This window comes from Callospermophilus lateralis, chromosome 5 (assembly GCF_048772815.1).
Source record: "Callospermophilus lateralis isolate mCalLat2 chromosome 5, mCalLat2.hap1, whole genome shotgun sequence".
In the NCBI taxonomy this organism is placed as follows: Eukaryota; Metazoa; Chordata; class Mammalia; order Rodentia; family Sciuridae; genus Callospermophilus; species Callospermophilus lateralis.
The window spans coordinates 123,153,655-123,176,930 of NC_135309.1; the positions used below are offsets into that span (position 1 = coordinate 123,153,655).

Genomic DNA, 23,276 nt, shown 5'->3' on the forward strand with positions numbered 1-23,276 from the left:
GCATGCTATCTATTTTATCATTAGGGCCCTTAGCCTATTAATTATAGTTTCTTTAAACTCCCAATCTGATAATTCCAACATTTCTGGTCCTGATGTTTGCTCTGTCTCTTCAAATTGTTTTGGCTTGTTTGTTTTGTTTGTTGTTTTCCTTTTAGTATGCTCCGTAATTTTTCTTGTTTGCAAACATGAGATGATGTTGTGGGTAAAAATAAAAGCTGCAGAGAGGCTTTCAGTAATGTGGTATTGTTTGGGGACAGGAGAAGTGTTCTATAGTCCCATGATTATGTCTCAGTCTTTAGTGAGCCTGTACCTCTGGACTGTGAATTTTACAAGAATTTGTTGGGGTTTTTTTCCTGTGTTTTTAGGTGGAACAGGAGGACTACAGTGGGCTAAAGCCAGGCATTTCTCTTCCCCAAGGTCAGTTAGGCTCTGATAAAACCATGGAAGGTGAGGCTCTGAGACTCTAATTATCTAGCTTCTCTTTAGTGCCCTGCTGTGTTTCAAAATGATTCCTTTCCTTCCCCCAGCCAGAAGCCAATGGGGATTTTTCTCTGATATTTATTGTCAGAACCTAGTCAAGTTCCTGGAGGTAAAACTCACAAAAGTACAGGGCTCCCAGTCTGTCTGGGTCCCTCTGAAGTTTGTAACTCTCTCATTTGTCCACTCGAAGCCAACAATCATTCATCAACTGCAGTTCAGGGTTCCCTACCCCAGCACTTGGCCTCACAGAGGTCTCTGTTCTCAGATGTCATGATTCCCTGTATATGCCTGTCTGCCTCTCCAAGTGGGGGGTCTGCAGTTAGCCCTGTGACCTTACTTTTTTTTATGGATCTGAGTTCTGGGATAGCATTTTCAGCTTAACCAAGCATCCCAGGGTTATAGTGTTTTAACACATGGATTTTTGATAACAACAATATCAGGGCAGGTCAGTTAGAGGGGCAAGTATCTACTGCCCCTCAAATTTCACCACTAGTTCCCTTCCCGACTTACTAGAAAATAAGCTTATTTAAGATATCCCTAAGTAGCGCCATTCTTTCAGCATACTGTGCAAGGGAGGATGGAAAGAAAAGAACTGTACCAGTGTAAATGACTATTTTATGATTGTTTATTCAGTATGTGTTGATGTGGTTAAGAAATTTTAACACACACACACAAACAGGGTGGGGGGAGGGAGAGTTGATCTGTGCCAACTATTTGAACTGTGTCAAAATTCTGTAAATATAATTTAACTCCAAGTAAATTCATAATGCCAAAGGATAATTATAAATGTAATATGTCAGTGATCCAATTTTTAAGGTGAAAGAATGTTCAAGAGGGAAGGGACTACATAGTCACTTAAGTCCAACTCTTCAACTCCTATATGAAGAAACTTGGGCACAGATAGATCATCACTTACCCAAGTACACATAGTGCCCATGAAGGAACTCAGGCCACAGGACTTCCAGTGCTTGATAAGAGAATGACTACAAAGTCACATGAGCCCAGGGTAAACAAGGAGAAAGTCAAGTTTACAAAATCCATTCTGATTACCCTGGGAGCAGATTCTGACCTGTGGTATTAATCAGAATTCCATCATTGTGACAAAATACCTGATATATGCAACTAAAAAGGAAGACAAATTTTCAGAGATTTCAGGCCATGGTCAGCTAACTCTGCCACTTTTGCACCCGTGGCAAGGCAGACTGTCATGGCAAGAAGTATGTGGTAGAGCAAAACTAACTAACACATGGTGGCCAGGAAGCAAACAGAGAGAGAAAGGGCAGGGTCCTGGGATCCCCTTCAAAGCAAGTCCCTAATGAATCAACCTCCTTCCACCACTTCTCAGAAGTGCCACAGGCTGGCAATCAAACCCTTAAACATGAGCCTTTTGGGGATATTTCAGATTCAAACCATAACACCTTTTGGGGAAGTGGGAGGCTTCAAGGGCAACCTAAGCTGACCATATCCGCTCCCCCATGCTCACTTGTAGAGGGGAAGTGAATGGAGTGGAGTGAGGAAAACAGACTGGCCTGGGAGTAAAAAAAGTGGAGAAAAGATAGAGAAAAGGGGGCGGGACAAAGAGAAGAAAGAGAAGCCCAAAGGTATGGGTAAAATTCAATTCTGTTTGATTTTCCCTTTAGTTTATGAGAATTGTTTTACCCATTTATTTATTCATTGCTCAGTGCATATTTACTAGGACTTACTCATTTCAGCAGAAAGTTCCTAGTCACAGTTTGGCACGGACTATACAACTCTCCAGTTCTGGAGATTTCATCTTGCTGGGCAGCCAGACCTTTTCCATACACTAACACTGCAAGAAAGAAGTTTGTTTTCCATGCTAAGTATTCGTACCACCATTTCTGTCTTCCACATTCTCTCCAGGAGAGTCAGCCCCAGGCTTTTGGGTTCAGTAGCCTCTGGAATCCAGGCCCCGCAAAAAGCCTGAATCCAAAGGAGTTAACCATGAGGATGGTGCAAACTCTATACCAGGGATCTTGAGTACCTTTCTGCCTCTTGTTAGCCCCAAACCTCTAAGTCTCAAACATTCAGGAGGCACAGATTTGCATATTCCCATTCCAGTCTAACATGTCTGACTCCTGCTGAACTTGGCGAGAGTGGTCTTTTTACAACCCAAAACCACCCAATCTTTTAAGAAGAACATAGGACTAAAATACTAGCCTCTGCTTTATACCGTCACCATCACAAAACAAGCAATGCAAACATCCCATCATTCAAGACAAGAAAGATGAGAGTTCCCTCCAAAGGAAGTTACGATGGAATTTATTCACCAGACATATATATGGTAACAAATAACTAACTAGTCTCAAACTTTCCACTTAAGACTTTCTTCAGAGGTCACCTAGAATAAAAAGATACAAAATCAGGATTTTTGCAATCTTATTTTTGTTTTTGATCCATCTTTCTGGAACAAAATGATAATGCATTAATGTAACTTTCTCCTTGATAAGGCTTCTTCTGAGTCAGGCTTTCCCAACTCTCTTCCTCCTTGAAACCTAAAAGAAAACAGCTAGAACTCAGTTCTGGAACAACAGTTTTCAGAGTACATAAGGTAACATTATGGATTACCTATGGACAAAACCAAAGGGAATCAATCCAGCAAAAACAAATCCACAATCCTGGGCTGGCTGCCCCATGCAGAATTCTGGAACTCTACCCCTATTAAATAGCATTCCCACCAATGTAAACTCATTCTCCATTCTTCCCAAGGGCTCATCTGGGCAACATTCCCATTTCTTCTTCTTGGCATTTCCTGGTCTCTGTGACCCTCCCTGGCCTCCCAGGTCTGAGCATACCTTTGGCTGACACCCAGCCCAGACTGCTAAGAAGGGAATTCTGTCACCAGGAGACCGTCATCAGGGACTTGGCTTACAAACCAGTGCTGTCCAGGGTTCCTTCAAATTCTCATGAGAGTGTACCATGGTAACCTTCCTAGGAGAAACTTTTAAAGTACCTCCTATTTAACTTTAAAGAAGCCTTCAGTTGGCAAGGTATGCATCCCTGCCACTAATATTGCAAGCTGAAACATCAGTTCCACTTTAGTTCCACCAGTATGAACAGGCAGAATTTAAAAAAAAAAAAAAATGACCACTCCTTTTATCAGAGACAGAATGAGGTAAAGCACAAAGATACTACAGAGTCCATCCTGGCTCAGTTAATTCACAGCTGTCACCTTGGGCAAGTTACTTAATCCCTGTGGGCCTTCCTTCTCTAACCTCTGCAATATGGGGATGATAATAGTATGTTCCTCATGGGATTGTTGTCAGGATTAAATGAGTTCATGGGCTGGTTTAGAAAGGTGCCAAGCACAGAGCATTCATTCAGTAAATGCAGCTATCACTGTTATTTCTGGGAGAATCCTAAGGAAAATAAAAATACAAATGATAATGTTATAAATGAGATCCAGGTGTAGAGGTAAAAGAACTAAATGGAGGGGCTGGGGTTGTAGCTCAGTGGCAGAGTGCTTGCCTAACACGTGTGAGGCCCTGGGTTCAATCCTCAGCACTACATAAAGATAAATAAATAAAAGATAAAGGTATTGTATCCATCTGCAACTACAAAAAAAAAAAAGTTTTAAAAAAAGAACTTTCTGGAAAATTCAGGACAAAAGCTATTTTGGAGGAAAAGTATAAATGGGGGTTAGGGGTTTTCTTCACTTATCCAGAGAGGTGATCTACAGTTTTGCAGCTCCCAAGACACCTGCTGCTTGGGCCTGGCTGGCTATGATCCCAGAAAGAACAAATATAAGGGTCATTAGCCCCTATTTCAGCTGCACACTTTCAAGTGACTCTTCCCAAGGTGAGAAGGGGAGGGGGAGAGAGGTGAGGAGTGTTTCTGTTTTTCTCCATATGTTCTTAATGTTGCCTCTCCTACAAAGAGGGGAAACTCTTTGTGGGAGAGGGAGCATTACTCCCTTACTGGGTGTTTTGCCCTTTGAGTCACCTTGGCAGCCTGAATTCTTTGACTCTTCCAGGAAATTTTAAACAAAATGAATTTACTGAGCTGGCATTCCTTTTTATTTTCCTTCTTCAGTGGCTAGCTAGTGCTTTTCAAGAAAAAATGCCTCTTATTGCCTAAAATGTATTTCAGACCTTTGACCTATATTTAGTAACATCAAGTGAAATAATCTTGGAAAAGTTGATAAAGCAAGTGTGAAAACCCAGCTGTGTTCAGTGCATCAGACTTCTGATGACAGGCACGCCGTGGAACATAAATAGTTGGTCAAGTTTACTTAAAAGTCCTTGTAGGAAAAGGAAAAACGGAGGGAAAAGAAGACAAGAGGGAAGACAAGACGAAGAGAAGTTTGTAGGCAAGGATCATTTTATGGGTACATGTCCAGTGCACTGATAGAGGGCCCAGTGCTCAGAAGAGAACCCTGTGCTCAGGGTACAGTGCTCTGGGCTCACAGTCTAGAAATCCTCAATTTATTTTGTAAAAATCCAGTAAGACAAAATCTGATAGGACCTGGGTCAGAGGCTCAGTACCCTGCTTCCTTGGTTCCCATCCAACAACTGCTGCTGCCCTCTGCTTGTGACCTTGGCCTGGTCATAAATCCTGGGAGGCCCAGGCTTGATCATGTGCAGAGGCATAAGGCAGTCAAGGGTCTGCATTTATGATAAGAATTCCTAGCACAAGGAATACCACAATAAATAGTACATAAAAGTCACTATAACAAGTCGAGAGACACCATGGTTGAAAGGAACTATTTTTTTTTCCCTGCATCATTGGGCCACGGTTGGTACTCACCACTTTTTTTTACATTAAAAATTATAGCCAGGCACAGTGGCATATGTCTGTGGCTACTTGGGAGGCTGAGTCAGGAAGATTCCTTGAGATTAGGAATTCCAGACCAGCCTAGACCACAGAGTGAGACCCCATCTCAAATTTAATCAATTAATTAAATTGAATCGACTCTTCCAGTTCCTAGTAGTCAACCTCAACAGTAAAAGAGGAAAAATAAAATGACAGACCTGTCAAACAAGTTCTTACCTAAGTGGCCCAAACATCAAGCCAGGTCTGATGTTACTCATTTACACTCATTTATAGAACTGAGGTCTATCCTTAGTTCACTGATTATAGAAGACAATTTCACTCTTATGGGAGACAAAATAATAATAATAATCCTTGCAGAAATTTGGGACAAGTGCAAAATTGTTGGAGATATTAAATAAAATTTGTAGGAAGCCACTGTCTTGAACTAGGTTCCCACACTGAGCCCCAACAAAACATTAAAAAATAAAAATGGCATCAGCTTTGCTTAAGTTCCATGGCACCAAAGCAAAATTATTATCTGACTTTTAGCAAAAGAAGGAGAAATAAAGCTGTATTTCCTAAACAGACCAACCATCATGAAAATGAAGTCCCTTCTTCTTTAATTCTTATGTCCTTTTAATCTTTAGAAAAAAGAAATCTGAAATCGTCTAGTATTAATGTTATATTTCTACTGTTCTGTCTCAATTTGCTTTTTGTTCTTTGTTTCTGTTTTTTTTTTTTTTTTGTTTGTTTGTTTGTTTTCAACCCTTTTCTCTCAATAAAACCAAACTCCTTTGCTTAGCCTATTGGGGCACATATTCTATATTATAGAATGAAGTATTTCCTGGTTTTAGAATAAAAAAATAAAAGCAATTAAAAACTTTAAATTGTAGTAAATTTGTCCCTTGAGATATAATTTGTATAGAACATACTTTGCTTCCATGTTTTCTTTTCTCTCCATGGATTGTTTTGTGTTGTTGTTTTGTTTTGTTTTTTCACTCTGTATTTTTATCTTAACAGCAATACACAGCACTGGATTGTTCATACGGGCATTCTCTGACTCTGCTTTTCAGAGTGGAAACAGAATCCTGTGTTCCATCATTCTGAGCCATCATCAGGGTCCATCCATAATCAACTACGACGATGAGAGTGGGAAGACTTGTGTTCACATCGCGGCAGCTGCAGGCTTCAGTGACATCATTAACGAACTGGCAAGAGTCCCCGAGTGTAACCTGCAGGCTCTAGATGTGGATGACAGGTATCCATGGCAGAAAGTGCTGGGAACTATCAGACATCTTCCCTGAATGCAAATCATAAAATAAAAATGTTCAAGGAGTTATCCTATATGATTACATCCTTCTTGCCTGTAATACACATGTGTCTATGACCATAAAATTTGCTCTATTTTAGTAAGAGAAGGAAAAATCATTGTTGTGGAGAGAAATACTGTGACTAGGTATTGTCAGATTTTCCACTTTTTGCTAAATGTTTTCAGTGTTCTCAGAAGGCTTTCAGTAGATCAGTTTCCTGTTCTGTGTCCTTTTCTCAGCTGCAGGTTTTATTTTCTTTATTCCTGGATTATGTCATAACATCAACAAGTTCCTGTTCCCCAGAGATGAGCATAAGTGAGGCTTTGTATTCAGAATTACTGGGCTTCTAGAACTGGAGGGACCTTCTTAGGTTTTGTCCAATCATTGAAATGTATTGGTTGGAAAGCAAGCTGAGTCCAGGAAGGTGAAGAGTCTCATTCTCAGAGCGAGTTACCAACTCAATGAAGATTTGTACCCCTGTCTTCTAGATTTACAGCTTTTCATCTACACTGTCTTGACTTTCATTTTCCTTTGGCATTGAGTTGATGGAAATATAAAAAAAAATACATGTATAACCACAAACTAGACTATTGGAAATAAGAAGTTTTGCATACTATAGTTTTTTACTCTTTTCTACTGAAGTGCAGAATTACTCATCCACTTATCAGGATGTTAGATGTCCCAAAAAAGCACTTCCCTTCACACCAGGAATTCTTACAACAGGGAAACAATTTGGGGGTTCCACATAGGTCTCAGAAGCTAAAAGTGGCTGACACGATGGTTTTGATTGAAATGAAGGCATAAATCCTTGAAAATAGACTTTTTTTTTTCTCCTAAGAGTAGGCAATGATCCTGAGCAGGTAAAAAAGTAGAGGCATGTTAGTTGCATGAGGAGAAAAGGTGAATTATCCATAAAGAAAAGAAAGGAACAAATTTCGGAAAGGAGGGCTGAAGGGACGTTTTCCCAGTTTAAAACACTCATAGAACCATCTCTGAACAGACTATTTCCCCTTTTGCAGTACTATGCAATTAGCAAAGAAAATCCAATTCCCTGGGCCTCGGGGAAGAAAGTAAACCAAGGGGAGGAAAAACAGTACAAAAAGCCCAGAGAACCTTAAGGTAAGTTCAGAGGAAGGACAGTCCCAAGGAAAGCCCAGTTTTTCTGCTACAAAGCTCAATTCCTTGTGCACAAATCATTTGATGCCTCCATTTTGTTATGTGTTTTTTGCCACTGAATGTGTGAAGGTGCCTCACACTAAGACTAGAAGTTTCTGTGAGTACTTGAAGTTTTCAAAATTTTCACAGGCTTCAGTGTTTTAACTATTTATAGTCATTATGAATTCCCTTCCCTTTTCTTTGCTTCCCTAATGAGAATTTTATCAAAAGAAAATTTTTTCTTGAAAAGGGAGGAAAATAAAGCAGAAACTAAAAAAAAAAAAAATTAAAAAGAGGAAAAATACGGAGAATTAGTCCTCCTTAGTATTTAAGTACTTCCTAAATCTACAGTATTTGAGATATTGTGGTACTCCCCTAAGATTCATGGCACAGAAGCATAATCCATAACCAGTGCGTGTATTTTAAATGTCCCAAATTCATCATTTTCTGAGGTCACAAGTTCCTTTCATAAGGAGCTCATTTGTCTTAAGAAGGACCTTCTTCTACCAAGTTCTCCTTCCTGCATACGTCAGGGCATTCTCTGGGGAATGGTCACGTTTTATAACCCATCCCTTGGCTATTGATACTCCAACCAATGCTACATCCTTACACTCATCATCTCTTGCCATCCAGGGACCACTATATCAGTCCAATGCTTTTCTCTGATGAATTTCTTCTAGATCATAGCCCTGACCTTCAGTTCCCACTATGATAAGTGGAACAGTGTGCTATGTTTGCAGGACTCCCCCTGAAGCTTAGGGATAAGAAAGGAACTATAGCTTAGATGATTTGAAATCAGTTGATACAGGTTTGCCACAAAGACCCTTGGTATATTTATCAGAAGTTTTCTGTATGTACCCCTCATTTATCATCAAAACAAGGTTAGTTTGCCACCCTATTCTTCTGGACTTCTTCCATGGTAATGATCAGAGGAATTAAAACAATCCTGTCTTAGCAATTGTTGTAAGGAATATTTCACAAAACTTCCAAGTGAATTTTCACATGTTGGTAAGCCTGAGTAGATCAATGTCCAACTCTTCAACTACTGAATTTATTGACAATATATTCTTTAGATAGGAGGTGCCTCATCTTGTTTTAAAATAAATATTATCTGGAGACCTCTCACACATAGAATGGGACAAATCATATCTGCCACATTCAAATTCAAATTATTGATCACTGAATATGTGGCCCTATTAAGTATTATAGAATTGCTACTATAGCATAACAAGAAGGGGGGGGTGTTTAGTTGAGAGCATGATCTATTTTGGGGAACTATGGGACTATCTTGTATACATGGATGCTCTCCAAACATTCTAATCCAGGCCCCTTCACAGATACCCAACTGTAAGTACTTTTCTGCCCAGCCAGCAGTCTAATATTATTAATAGACTAATAATATTATTAGCCTAATTTTACCATCCATGCCAGAGAGATCACTTGGGTCTCTAAGAAGTGCCCTTCAGCCCAGGGCTGGGATCTTAGCCCAAGGCCTCCCATCTCCTCCTTTCCTTACCCAGGATTGGCCCATTTCCAGAGTGAATGACAGTAGGGATAACCATTCTCTTCATGGGAGACCCCATTCATAAGGATGTCATTTTGCCCTTTGCCTCTCCCCATCCCGCCCCATCCCCCCAGAAAAAAAAAAAATCAGAGCACCCTGGTATAACACCAGTATGTCAGCCCAAATATGGTTTACTCAATCCTGAACAAACCAAGTGTAGAACTGAATGTCCAGATCCTCCTCACAGTATTTTTCAGAATGACCTGATGACCAAGGTTATTCATCCTCTGCCATCTTTAGGATCTTCTCTGATCTCCTGGTGACAACTTCCAAGCAATTGCAGATCCATAGTTTCCAAAGATAGTAAAACATATAGGCACAGAGCATCATAAAACTACACCTAAGACACATTTCTTCAGAGTAAATATAATCTGCAGAGAAGCAACTCTCTTCCAACAGGTTGACTTTCTATATGCTTCAGAATTAAGACATAGCCTCTCAAACTTCTCTTTCAGATAAAAGTATTTGCTGAACATTAGAAACACTTAAAAACCCACTGGGATAGGTACAAAATCAAGTAGTCCAAATTCTCATTTCTACCTATAGAAATCTTTTTAAAAATTAGTCTAATATTACCCAGAATTATTGTGTCATTAGTATAATACAAAAAGCATTATCATAAATGTTTCCCTTTATTGTCTATTTTTAATAAGCTCCTAAATATGCCAGGCAATGTGCTAGGTGCTAGAAGCAACACCATGTGAAATGCTCCCATTTCCTTCCCTTATGGAGTTTATTGTACATATAAGAGGAAAGGATGAGCAGAATGTTGTGGCTCATGCCTGAAATCCCAGTGACTCTGGAGATGAAGGCAGGAGAATCTCAGGAATTTAGCGAGGCCCCAAGCAACTCAGCGAAATCCTGTCTCAAAATAAAAAATCAATAGGGCTGATGATGGGATGTAGCTCAGTGATAGAGTACCCCTGGTTCAATCCCAGTACCCTCCTCCCTCACCAACAGAAAGGGAAAGGATTGCATATTTACTATGTCAAGTATTAATGTTATGTTACGACCCAGATTTGAGAAAATTATACTGATTGTTATCATCTGTAAATTAACCTAACTTCTAGTTTTGAATCATCTCAGTAGAGTGGTGGTAAACCCAATTCACCTCCCTCTTTTTCAGGCCCCACTTTTCCTTATTGTGCCATGGTTCTGGAATTCTGGGGGAGTACCAAGATGCACAGGGACAGAGGCGGATGGTACACCTCATCTTTTGCCCTTGTTCTTTCAGGTCTGATGACATTCAACTGTTACCATGCTGTGCTTGACAGTACAGTGACCTTGGGCTGCCAAGGATCCCACTGCCCAGAGTCATGCTGGGCCATCCCTCCCAGGGCCCCCACCAAGAAAACAACACTCTGGCCCCAGTTGCCCTGGAATCCCAAAGTCCTTCATGCTCTTATCACCGTCTTGTCACACAGCTGAGGGGGGTTCTCTTTCCAGCCATCTCTCTTTATATGTTCAGCTAAATATTTTGTCTTCGCTCCAGATCTGCTCTTAGTTTTGAACTTGACTTTTGGAAACTGACATTACTTCTCTTTTCTACCCCATCACATCCCTCCCCTGAGGCTAAGTACAAAGTCAATCATCCCCTTAAACAAAGGAAAGAGATAGGATAGAAAACTATGAGTAACACATAGTTCAGTATCTCAAAATATGATACCACCTCATTCATAAGTGGTGTTCAGAAAAGTGGGCCACATACTGGAAGAACAGTTTGACCCCACACCTCACTGCACATGCTAAAACATGCATCTAGAAGCACACACTTTTTATTTTTAGTCCGAATATATCTAGAAAAAAATACTAGTTTTCTTCTTATATCCATCCAGAAAAATTCACTCTTTTTTTAATGTATGAATCTATAAATTTTAACATGAATAGATTCATGTAACTACCACAAACAAATTTCAAAACAACACCATCAACTCCAACATAAACTCATGTTGATCACTATAAAAGTTTTCCTTTTATAGTTAGTTCCTCTCCCATCCTAAGCCTTGGCAACCACTGATGAGTTCTCTGTCCCTATAGTTTTGTCTTTCCCAGAATGTCATATATATGGAAATACAGGTTATATATCCCTTAGCCAAAATGCTGAGGATCAAAAGTGTTTCAGATTTCTGATTACTTTTTTAAAATTTTTAAATTTTACCTATATATAGTAAAATATCTTGGGATAGGATCCAAATCTAAATTCACAAATTTGTTTATATTTCTTTATTTATTTGGCACCAAGAATTGAATCCATGGGTACTTAACCACTAAGTAACATCCCCAGCCTTTTTTTTTTTTTTTTTTTTTTTTTTTTTTAAAGACAAGTTCTCACTAAGTTGCTTAGGGAGTTGCTTAGGGCCTCTCTAAGTTGCTAAGCTAGCTTTGAACTTGTGATCCTCCTGCCTCAGCCTCCCAAGCCACTGGGACTATAGGCATGCACCACTCTGTGAATGCCTGTAATTTGTTTATTTTTATACACCCAGGCTGAAAGTAATTTTAGTGCACCTGCATTATGACCATATCTTTCAGATGGAATCAGGCATGGAAATGTCCATTTGGGGCATCATAATGGTGCTCAGAAAATTTCAGAGTTTGAAGCATTTCAGATTTAAGATTTTTGAATTAGGGAAGCTCAACATATATACACCATTTAACTTTTTGAGATCAATTTAGGTCACCCAGCAGAACGCATTAAAATTCATCTATATTGTTGCACATATCAGTAGTGTGTTCTTTATTACTGAACCTCATATTTTTACCCATGGATCTCCTGAAGGACATTGGGTTGTTTCCAGCTTTTGACAATTAGGATAAAGCTGCTATAAACATTAAGAATGGATTTTTGATTAATGTAAATTTTCATTTCTCTAAATCAGCATGTAGAAGTGGGATTTCTGATTCATAGGATCAGTATATGCTTAACTTTAGAAGGGACTGCCAGACTGTTTTCCAGAGTGGCTGTTAACCATTTTACATTTCCACCAGAAATGAATCAAATTTCCAGTTGCTCCACATCTTCACAAGCACCTGCAATTGTCAGGCTTTGTATTATTTGGTTTTCCTTATTTTAGCCATTTTAATAGGTGTGTAACAGAATCTCATTGTGGTTTTAATTTGGATCTTTCTAATGATAAATAATATTAAACACCTCTTCATGTGCTTATTTACTATCCAAACATCTTCTTTGATTTGTCTTTTCAAAACGGGTTTGTTTTCTTATCGTTCAGTTCTGAAAGATTTAATATGCCCTAATTACAAAGCCCTTTGTTGTATGTATGATTTGCAAATACTTTTTCCTAGTTTCTGGCTTTTCTTTTTATTTTCTTAAGAAAATGTTGGTTTTGCTATCTAATAACTGTTTAAATGCTGGTGAATATCTACCTTCTAGCTAATAAAGGGCTTTCTAAGCATAATATCATGCAAGATACAAAAAAAATTAAAAAGTAACTAAATGTGATTGTTTTAAAAAATATTTTTTTGGAAAAATCACCAAAAATCAAAGCTTTCGTAACAAATTCAAGAAAATATACACATAAGAATAATCTGTAAAAGATCAGTGTCTTTAATATATAAAGAGCCCATACAAATTAGTAAGAAAAACAAGAATTCACCAATAGAAAACTGGACAAAGGGCATTAAGAGTCACCTGAATGAAAAAATTCAAATAGCACATAAGCATATTTCAAAAGTTCAAACTTACTATTAAATGAGTGCAAAAGAAAACAACAGGAAAGCATCATTTTGCCTCCCAATCTGGCAAAAAAAAAAAAAAAAATGTTAAACATGGTGATAAGAAGAGGAAAAAGGGTCCTGCTGTGAGGGGGGACACTGCAGCCAGTCTTCCTGGAAGACAGTTGGGCCCCATGTAAGAGCCTGAAAACTGTGCCTAACCTTTGACCCGCTACTTCCTCCTCCAGGAAATTCTCAGAAAGGCCAGCGGAGAGGGAAAGCCAATGTTTGGAGCTTGAGGAGAGGCTCCTCCGGGTACACCCATCATCCTCAGGACCCGGTTCACGCATACTATTTCCATACTATAAATAGCAACAGTATTTTGCTACTTCAACCTGAGTTGGGGTAGGGGCTGCTGCAGGCCCATAGCCTGTTCCATTCTTGAGCTTAGACAGTTGTGCTTTTCCCCTGTGTGGTTCTTCCAGGACACCACTGCACTGGGCTGCAGCGGCAGGCAAGGCAGAATGTGTCCAGTCGCTGCTGGAGTTGGGCATGGACAGCAACCTGCGGGACATCAACGAGAGCACACCGCTGGCCTACGCCCTGCACTGTGGTCACACGGCCTGTGTCAGGCTCCTCTCCCAGGAGAGCAGGTGCGCATCCGTAGGCACTCATCTGCTCCCTCCGCTCAAAGGTTTATGAAGTTGATGAGTTTTCTAATGGCTTAATATTATTATAATAATATAATAGTTAATAATAATAAAACAATCAAGTTTACTGTTGTCTGCTATTAGAATGAAACGGTCTCCATTATGTGGAACAAAACAGGAGTAATAAGTCTGAACCCATCGGCCTAATGCCAATGGACCTTGACTCTTCTTTCTTTTTCCTCTTCCCTCTGTGCTTTGTCCTTTTAATCCTCCTTTTACCTAAACTAGCAGTTCTCAAACTTTCTGTTCTCAAGAACTTTATATGTCTTCAAAAATTGTTGAGGACCCCAAAGAGGTTTGATTTTTGTGAGCTACACCTATCAGTATTTATGGCATTAAAAATTAAAACAGGCCAGGAGTGGTGGGTGGTCTGCGCCTGGAATCCCAGCAGCTGGGGAGGTTGAGGCAGGAGGATGGAAAGTTCAAAGCCAGCTTCAGCAACTTAGCCAGGCCCTAAGCAATTTAGCACCATTCTGTCTCGAAATAAAAAAATGAACAAAAGTCTGGGACTGTGGCTCACTGGTTAAGTGCCCTTGGGTTTAATTCAAAAAATTAAAATCAATTTTTAACAAAATATTTATTTAGTAATTCATTTAGAGTAATAAACAACCCATGGCATTTACATGTTAACACAAATGCAAATTTTAGTTAAAAATAAAAATATTTATTTTTTCTAATTTCCAAATATTCTATTTTTTTAATAAGAGGAGCAACATTTTTTCACATTTTTAGCCAATTTCTTTGATATCTTAATAAAAACCTAGTAGAATACAGCTGGCTTACCACATCTACTTCTGCATTCAATCTGATATGATATGATGTTTTGGTTGAAGTATTTTTTTTTTCTTTTTTTGGTACTGGGGACTGAACCCAGGGGCACTTACCCACTGAGCCATATCCCCACCCCTTTTTTATATTTTATTTAGAGGCAGGATATCACTGAGTTGCTTAGGGCCTCACTAAGTTGCTGAGGCTGGCTTTGAACACACAATCCTCCTGCCTCAGCCTCTGGTTGAAATATTTAAAGACAATCTGGCCCCACATAGATAAGTTAATGGAAAGGGAGGAGTATTTCAATAGCCTTTTAGATCATTGTGAATATTTTTCTTTGATATTATAGCAGAACTTGACAAGTAGTTGTATCCTAATGGTTAGTTACAATAGGGACTCTATTAGCATATTAATGAATTTTTTTATATTTTATTACATTAGAATCCATTACTATATCTGACGCTTACACTTTAATGGTTCTTATACCCAAGCATAATTTATAGCCTCTTAAATTGTTTATTTGGAAAATATTGGTTTACTTAGTTATGAAGAACTTTTTAAATGACATATTTAATTAGACAATATCAAAAAGTCATATTTGTTAGTACCACCAATGATCTCATCATAAAAGCCTTTATATATTGAAATGCCATCAAGCTTACAGAATGAATACAAGTTGCCCAAAATCCTAATTTTTACTTAAAAGCCTGACTTTTGTCATTGGCAACAATAATAGCCAGTTCTTTACCTTGAATGACAAGTTCCCTTTGTGCATTTTTAATGTATCCTTATTGTATACTTAAGGTATATAATATGATGTTTAATATGCATATTTATAGTACAGTTAACTACTGGTCAAGTCACTTAACATATCCTTCATTTTACAGTTACCTTGTGTGTGTGTGTGTGTGTGTGTGTGTGTGTGTGTGTGGTAAGAATACCTAAATTCTATTCTCTTAGCACATTTCCACTATATAATACAAAAATATTGCTATAGTTTGAATCTTGAATGTACCCTGAAGGTCCTATGTTTTGAAGACTTGGTTCCCAGACCATGGTGCTGTTGGGAGGTGGTGGAACTTTAAGGAGGTAGGTCTTAGTGGAAGGAAGTTAGGTGACTAGGAACATGGTCTTGAAGGAGATATTGGGACCCCAGCCTCTTCCTCTCTCTTTGCATCCTAGCCACCATGAAGTGATCAGTTTCCTCTATCACATACTGTTTCCATGATGTACTATGCCATCACAGACTCAAAGCAACAAAGTAAAGTGACTGTGTACTGAAACATTAAAATAATGGCCAAAATAAACCTTTCCTCCTTTTAACATGTTTATGTCAGGTATTTCATCACAATCACAGAAAGCTACATAAATATTATTATCTATAGTCCTTAATGGTAAACTTTAGATCTCTAGATTTATTAATTATACATACTTTAAACTTTGTACCCATTGGCCTGTATCTCCCCATCCCTACTCTGGACTCTACCCTCACCTCTGATTTCCACATTTCTATTCTCTGTTTCTATGTATTTCACTTTATTTTTTGTTGGAGAAAATATCAGAAAATACCCAACACCACATCACTGTTGTTTGACTGCTGGTCATAAAAATAGTGTTCCATGAAAAATAGTGACTAGTTCTGTTGGCAACCCAAACAGTGCCCCATGTGCTTTACCTCAATACAACCATCAATCCTCAGTATACAGCAGAAGAGCTCTTGGGTTTTCTCATTTTGTCAAATAATGTATACTCAAGGGTAAATATTTAATCAGCTAAATAACTTTTTCTTACCTCAATAGGACAATACTAAATTAAGTGGCTTTCTATTTTTAACTGCATTGATGTCACTGTTGTCCTGATTTGTGCTAAGGTGCCCACAGCTTTCCCACAACCTCCATTGCTCCATAGGTATACAGGCAGTTAAAAAGGTAAATGACCTGACATGCTGGTATTATTATTAATGGAGTGTAACCTGCATGGAAACTCCCAAAGATTCTTGGGGACACCTCCCCTGGGTTTCAGTGGACCATACTTTGAGACTTGCTGGCCTAAAGCACAGCCTGTAACAAGAGAAAGAGGTGGTTGTAGGAGATACTAAAATAGCATTAATTAGTAAAGGAACCTATTCTGTGTGGGAGCATATAGAGAATGTCAGAGATCCCAGGACTTCTTCTGTTTGTATCAGGAATTCAGAACTTATGCTCAATATTTCAAAATGCATATTGGAAGGTGAAAGAATGGAAATAAAAATATACCTTGGGAACAATGATTGAATCACGTACTATGTGACCTGTAAGAAAAGCACTGATATGTGCACCCAAAATAAGTGGTGATGTTTTTTAAATTACAGATTACAATATGTCACTCCAAAGAGTCATGCTGCAATCTGACTCTTAGGCGCCATGTGTGTGGGCCAGGTTTCATCATTCATTCATACTGCAGAAAGCAATAACTCTTGTGGCCTCAAAAGAGAATAACAATTTTCCAAGGAACAAAAACAGAATAGTGCCTCCGCGAAACTCTTGCCATAAGTAGAGCCATCAACAATTGCTGACCTTTTTCCTTTAGAATTTGCCTGCCCACAGGTATTGTTCACTTTTCTTCTACTATCACACCCAATCCCTGACATTCACATTTCCTCTTTAGCTGGAGCTCAGACTAAGATTGCTCTCCTGTCTCCTTTAGTACACTTTTGAAAGTGTTTTAGTATTTCCAACAGCAAATTTAGCAAACAGTGAAAGAAACAGAGAGAAAGAGAGAAAGAGAGAAAGAAAGAAAGAAAGAAAGAAAGAAAGAAAGAAAGAAAGAGAGAGAGAGAGAAAGAGAGAGAAAAGAAAATACAAATAGCATAAAATGGGCAAAGTTTCCGGGGTGCATAAGGTTGGTGCTCTGTCCAGATTCCCTGGGATCCTCTTCACAGAAAGATGAAAAGCACATTCTCCTCACCTCTGCAACTTTCACCTTCTGTGAGGTGAGGCCTGAATTAAGCCCCTGGCCTTTATCTCTTCACTTACAGCTTGTCTGTCCTTTTTTTTTTTTTTTACACTGGGGATTAAACCCAGGGTGCCACTGAGTCACATCCCCAGCCTTTTTTGTTTTTCATTCTGAGACAGGGTCTTACCTAGTGCTTAGAGCCTTGCTAAATTGCTGAGGCTGGCTATTGAACAGTTAAAACTTGAAGCTCTTTCCAGCTTAATTTATCTCCTAGTGAAAACAGATTACCTAGGGTGAATTTCATAAGGGTGTTCCATGAAGGAGCAAGCAGGGGACCGAAGTGACAAGGAACCCCTTCTGCAAGGGGGTTTAAAGGCTGAGGGTTCTTGCATAGCACCTTTTTCTTGAGAGGTCTTTGGGGGTATCCGTGGATGATTACAAACAATCTGACCAAGCAGATGGAATAGTGGAGGTCAGTATTTTGATCAACAATATTTCCACTTCCTGCCTCACATACCATCCTTATCCTTTGATATTTCTGTAGAGCAGAGCCTGCTCGACCCCTTCCCTCCCAGAGCAGTCACCCCCAGAAGAAGGAGGGACGGTTCAGCATGCTCAACCAAATCTTCTGCAAAAACAAGAAAGAAGATCCGAAAGCCCATCAGAAGGATCACAGCAGGGACCGACACAGGGGGGAGGACACCTCGGAAGTCGATGACATCATCACCACCTTTGACAGCATCGTGGATACTAACTGCCAAGAACAGCCTGGTGACCAGGTAGCGATGGTTGACTTTAAGAAGAGGACCTCAGAGAATTCAAAGTATCTCTTGCCAGAAAAGAAACCTCTGGTCCGTAAAGGGCTTCCACCAATCAGAACACAGAGTCTGCCACCTATCACACTGGGCAATAACTTCCTGACCGCCTCCCATGGAACCACTTCCCACGTTGGCCTGAGCTCTGGCACTCAGCACACCACCCAACGATCCCAGAAAAGCCGAAGCGAACAGGATTTACTAAATAACAAGACTGGCTGCCAGCTGTTGTTAGATAACCCCTGGAGAGGTGACTCTAATCAGGTGTTCTCCTACAAAGCGTGGACTGTGTCTTCCTCGGATAAGCTGCTGGACAGGCTGCTCGCTGGCCGGCCTGGTCACCAGGAGCAATCTGGGCCTACACACCTTCCTCATCTACCCAACCCTTCACCAGGTAATGTCCTTGATTTCATCCTCTTCATTCCTGGCAGTCTCTACACGGGAAGTATCTGTGCAGTTCTAGGTTAGGAATTAGAAACTCGGTAGCTGAGAAGGCAGGTCAAGAGTAAAACACTGGAGATTTATAGGTTATGAAAATATTCTGCTTTTCCCCCCCTGACAGCAATCAAGTAAAAAATGTGTTTTGTGCATTTTTATCTTCCCAACAAATACGTGTGAGGTCTGCCAGATTGGAGCAGAAGTAGTGCCCTTTCCATTAAAAAGGATTCTTAGCTAGGCTCAGTGGCGCACACATCTAATCCCAGCAGCTTTGGAGACTGAGGCAGGAGGATGGAGAGTTCAAAGCTAGCCTCAGCAAAAGCAAGGAGCTAAGCAACTCAGTGAGACTCTGTCTCTAAATAAAATACAGACTAGGGCTAGGTTCAGGGGTTGAATGCCCGTGAGTTCAATCCCCAGTACTCCCCCTACCCCCGCCCGCCAAAAAAAAAAAAAAAAAAAAAGAATTCTTAACCCCAATATGTGGCAAAATCACCCATGAGAGGATGATTCACATGATTTTCTGTTTTAAAATTAGGTACTGAATCCCACCTCAGACCTACTAAACCAAAATCTTGGCGAGGGGGGAGGGGAAAGGCAATGCCTTGTTTGTATGCATGAAGAAATGTAACACATTTGCACATTTATGGTTAAGTCTCAGAGTACCAAAGGATTACACAAAAGTTCTCCTCTCTGCCTCTTCCCTCAGCTACCCAGTGCCCCTCATCCAAAGCTACCAATATCATTAATGTTTTATCTTTCCAGAAATATTTTGCACACATACATATCTGCATTTGCATACAAAATGTGTTCATACCCTTTTAAAAATATGACATATCACACTTAAAATTTTTTATTTTTATACACAAATAAATGAGTATGTTCCCCTCCTCATAAATAAATACATCACACTAAGTAATTTATTTTTTTATTCCATAGGTGATTCTGATGCACCCTAGAGGCTAGAACTTTGGGTGCTGCAAAAATAGCTTTCAAAATCTGTTCAGTTACATAATGCCTTGTTGAGTTTTAAAGGAATTAATGGTCAATATTTAAAACTTAGGACATTTTACATAAAAACTGAAAATTTCTAGTTTCTCTTAAGAAATATAAAAAATCTGACAGCACTGAATACAAATTCCCATGTGATAATAATTGGTTGGATCTGAGTAACCACTGTACCCTCGGATTCCACTGACCCCAATTCAATTCAGTCTGCACCACTTACTCCTTATCATTATGTTACTGTTGTTATAGTAGGGTTAAGAAAGAAAATGATGTGTTTCTTGGACCCATATTTCTGTCAAACGTAGAAAAATAAAACACAAAGAGAGCAATGTATTTTAAAAAGTAGTGGAGGCCCACATTTCTTTTAGGATGAGGAACATTCTTCCCTGTTTAATATACAGCATGTTTAACTCTCTTCTCTCATTGACATATGGCTAGTGCATGAAGACTTTTAAGTAGAATATGTTTCCCCTCATATATATTGCTACATATTTAAAAGCAGGATAAATATGGATTAGCACATAAAGGTTATTTCCTATATCTGGGAAAAACTCCACTCAAGGTTTTGCTTCCTCTGCAAAACACTAAAGGATTTGGCTGGTGACATGGGTAATATTTTTGCATTTTTTTTTTTTTCTGCAGAAGGATAAGGAAGGGAACACATGATTTTCCCACCTTTTAACACTTTAGTGGCCTCTAGGGCATAACCCAACCTGCTTTCTTGAGTTAGTCATATCCTGAGCAAGCTAATAACTTCTCTTTTTAAAAATCTTTTTGAGATTTTTAAGGTCTTGTTCTCCTTCTGTTCCAAGGACAGCCTTAAACTGTCTTTTTTATCAATTTAGGATTGGGTTTAGCTACCTATAGCAGAAACCCAGTCATAGTGGGTTAAATACATAGAAGTTTATTGCATTTGTTACCAAATCAGGCACATTTTTCCCAATGCACAGTATGCCAATCACTGAAACAAGTGCAAAAGAGAATTTATCCACAAGGCAGCCAAGCATAGAGGAAGTAAGAAACTGAAATCTCAAATCCGCCACCCTGAGAATAGGGTTTGGGGATATTTATTGGGTAAAGAAGCAGGCTGATTTGAGATGGGGAAAAGTGATTGGAGGTAAAGTCACACAATCTGCCTGTGCACAATCAAACTTCATGGCTCTTCATGGGACACATGTATAGAAAATTGTGGCATTAGCATGATCTAAAGGTGGAGTTTTTGGCCTTGTGACATCAAAAGGTCACCCATCAAATACCTGCATAGGCCTAAATGAAGTCAGTGATTTCAACAAAAGCAGCCTTCAAGTCCCTAAAAAGCAACCTGTGCAACCATTATCATAAACCACACAAGAGAGGTGTCAGCATAGCTAATGGGAGACTACTAATATATTGCTCAATTACATGAACTCCATGGACTTCAAAATTAGTGATTAAAAAACATCAGCTAAGAGCAAGGGAAAGCCCAAGGGCTTAGAGAGAGGTAAGAATGCAGTTTTTGTTGTTTTTGATCTTGAACTCCTGAACTGTTGCCTCCGCCTCTGGCATACACAACAACTATGGTAAACTATGCTTAGTGTGAGACTAGGGAAGCTGTTTGTGGACTTGTAATTACCAAAGTTAAGATTCTGTCCTCCCATGGAGTCTTGGAGACTGAGGTCTTATTCTTTTGGTAGTTACATTCTTGCGACTGGCCCTAGGGTCCTTGAAGGATGCTTCTAAACTACAAAAGATACTTACTTACAATTGCAAGATGGCCAGGCAAAAGGTTGAGGTCTATGGAACAAAGGCTGGGGTTACTTTACTGTGAAATAAGTATGAAGTAAGCGTTTTGCAGATTTTTGGTGACTACATGTTCCACAGCCTAACATATGGCTTCTACCCTCCAGATCACTTCACAGCCAATAGCTGATGATGCAGGAAGAAGTTAAGGGTAGGGGAACACATTGTCCCCCAACTAAACCAGCTCCCATTATGAAGTGTCATAAGGCTCACACTGCTATTTGCATTTCATTGGCCAACCTTCCCTCACATTGCAAAGAAGACTGAGAATTGTAGTATTTTAGCTGGGCAACTCACTGTCTCCCCCAAAATGGACTTCTGTGTAGTATTTTTTGGTTTTGTTTTGCAGAGCTGGGGTTGAAGTCAGATTCTCACACATGCTAGGCAAGACCTCTACTGCTGAGCTATATCCCTGGTCCTTATTTTTGCAAGGTCTTTCTAAGTTTCCCAGATTGATCTCAAACTTGCAATTTTCCTGCCTCAACCGACTAAATTACAGGAGTAATTTCAGCTGGAATTACAGGTGTGCACCACCATGTCTGGCTGAATTTGTTTTTAAGGGAGAAGGAGTAGAGATTGGATAGAAAACTAATAGAGAGATTATGCCTCATGGGTCATCCAAAAGTTTCTGTGCTATTTGAAATAAATGGACATTTAATAAATTTGGTTGAGGATTTGCTTGGTCTCCAACAAAGTAACTAGAAAAGTCCCAGAGCAGCAGACTGGCACAAAGGAGAAGTGAAAGTTTCCAAGGCTTTCTTAAGAAATTATTTGTGCTTATTTATCCTACAGAATTAATGTCAGCATATTATAGAGATACATTCATACCCATGGTTAGTGCAGCACAATTTACAATAACAGAATTATGGAACCAGCCTAGGTGCCCATCAACAGACAAAAGAATAAAGAAAGTGTGGTATGTATACACAATGGAGTTTTATTCAGCCATAAAGAAGAATGAAGTTATGTCATTTGCAGGAAAATTGATGAAACTTAAGAACAAAAAAAAGCCAAACTCAGGAATCAAGGGTTATTTATTCTCTCTCATATGTGGAAGAGGGGGAAAAAGAGTGGGGGAAAGTGGCAGGGGCATGTCTCAGGAAAATCAAAGGGAGATCAGTAGAGTAGAGGAAAGGGGCCAGGAAGGAGGGGAAAGAAAAGGGAAGTACTGGGGAATGATAATGGTCAAATTATGTTGTTATGTCATGTGAATATACAAAGATGTAAAAACAAACTACACTGTTATGTGTAATTATAATTCACCAATAAAAATAGAGAGATAAAAAAAAGAAATTAGCTGTGTTTATATCAAAGTGTTTATTTTTGCAGCCAGGATTTTTAAAATCTATTTATTTATTTATGCTAATTATGACTAGGAACCATTCAAGAAAACTGAGTCATATTAAGAGAAATCTCCCAAGAGTCTTCAGCCTATATATGAGCTTTAAAGGATATGGATTTGCTAACATGATTGTAAAACTGGCTTTTTATTTTTGTGGAGGGAGGGACTGGGGACCAAATCCTGGGCCTCATGATGCTAGAAAAGTAATCTACCACTGAGCTTTAAATTGACTTTAAATTGATTTTTGTCTTAGGCACTAATCATACATAACAGTTTTTAAATGCAAGGGGTCTTAGTTATCTAATCACTCATGAAATGATTATTAAGTGTTTACCTGATGCAGTAACACATGCCTGTGCTCTCACATACTTGGGAGACTGAGGCAGGAGGATCCCATGAGCCCAGCAATTTGAAGCCAGCCTGTTCAACATACCACCCCTCCTGTCTAAATAAATTAAATTAAATTAAATTAAATTAAAAGAAAGGGAAAAGAGGAGAAAGGAAAACTTTGTACCAACTTTGTGTCTTCCTCCT

General features: G+C 39.2%; 1 protein-coding gene across 1 annotated transcript in view; it reads left to right on the forward strand.

Moving 5' to 3' along the window:
* Positions 1-23,276, forward strand: part of Ankrd55 (ankyrin repeat domain 55) — a 69,416-nt gene that overhangs the window by 39,761 nt on the left and 6,379 nt on the right. Inside the window, exons 6-8 of the mRNA XM_076857696.2 lie at positions 6,324-6,508; positions 13,434-13,601; positions 17,908-18,572. Of these exons, the coding sequence (XP_076713811.2) occupies positions 6,324-6,508; positions 13,434-13,601; positions 17,908-18,572 (1,018 nt within the window). The remainder of the gene's footprint in view (positions 1-6,323; positions 6,509-13,433; positions 13,602-17,907; positions 18,573-23,276) is intronic.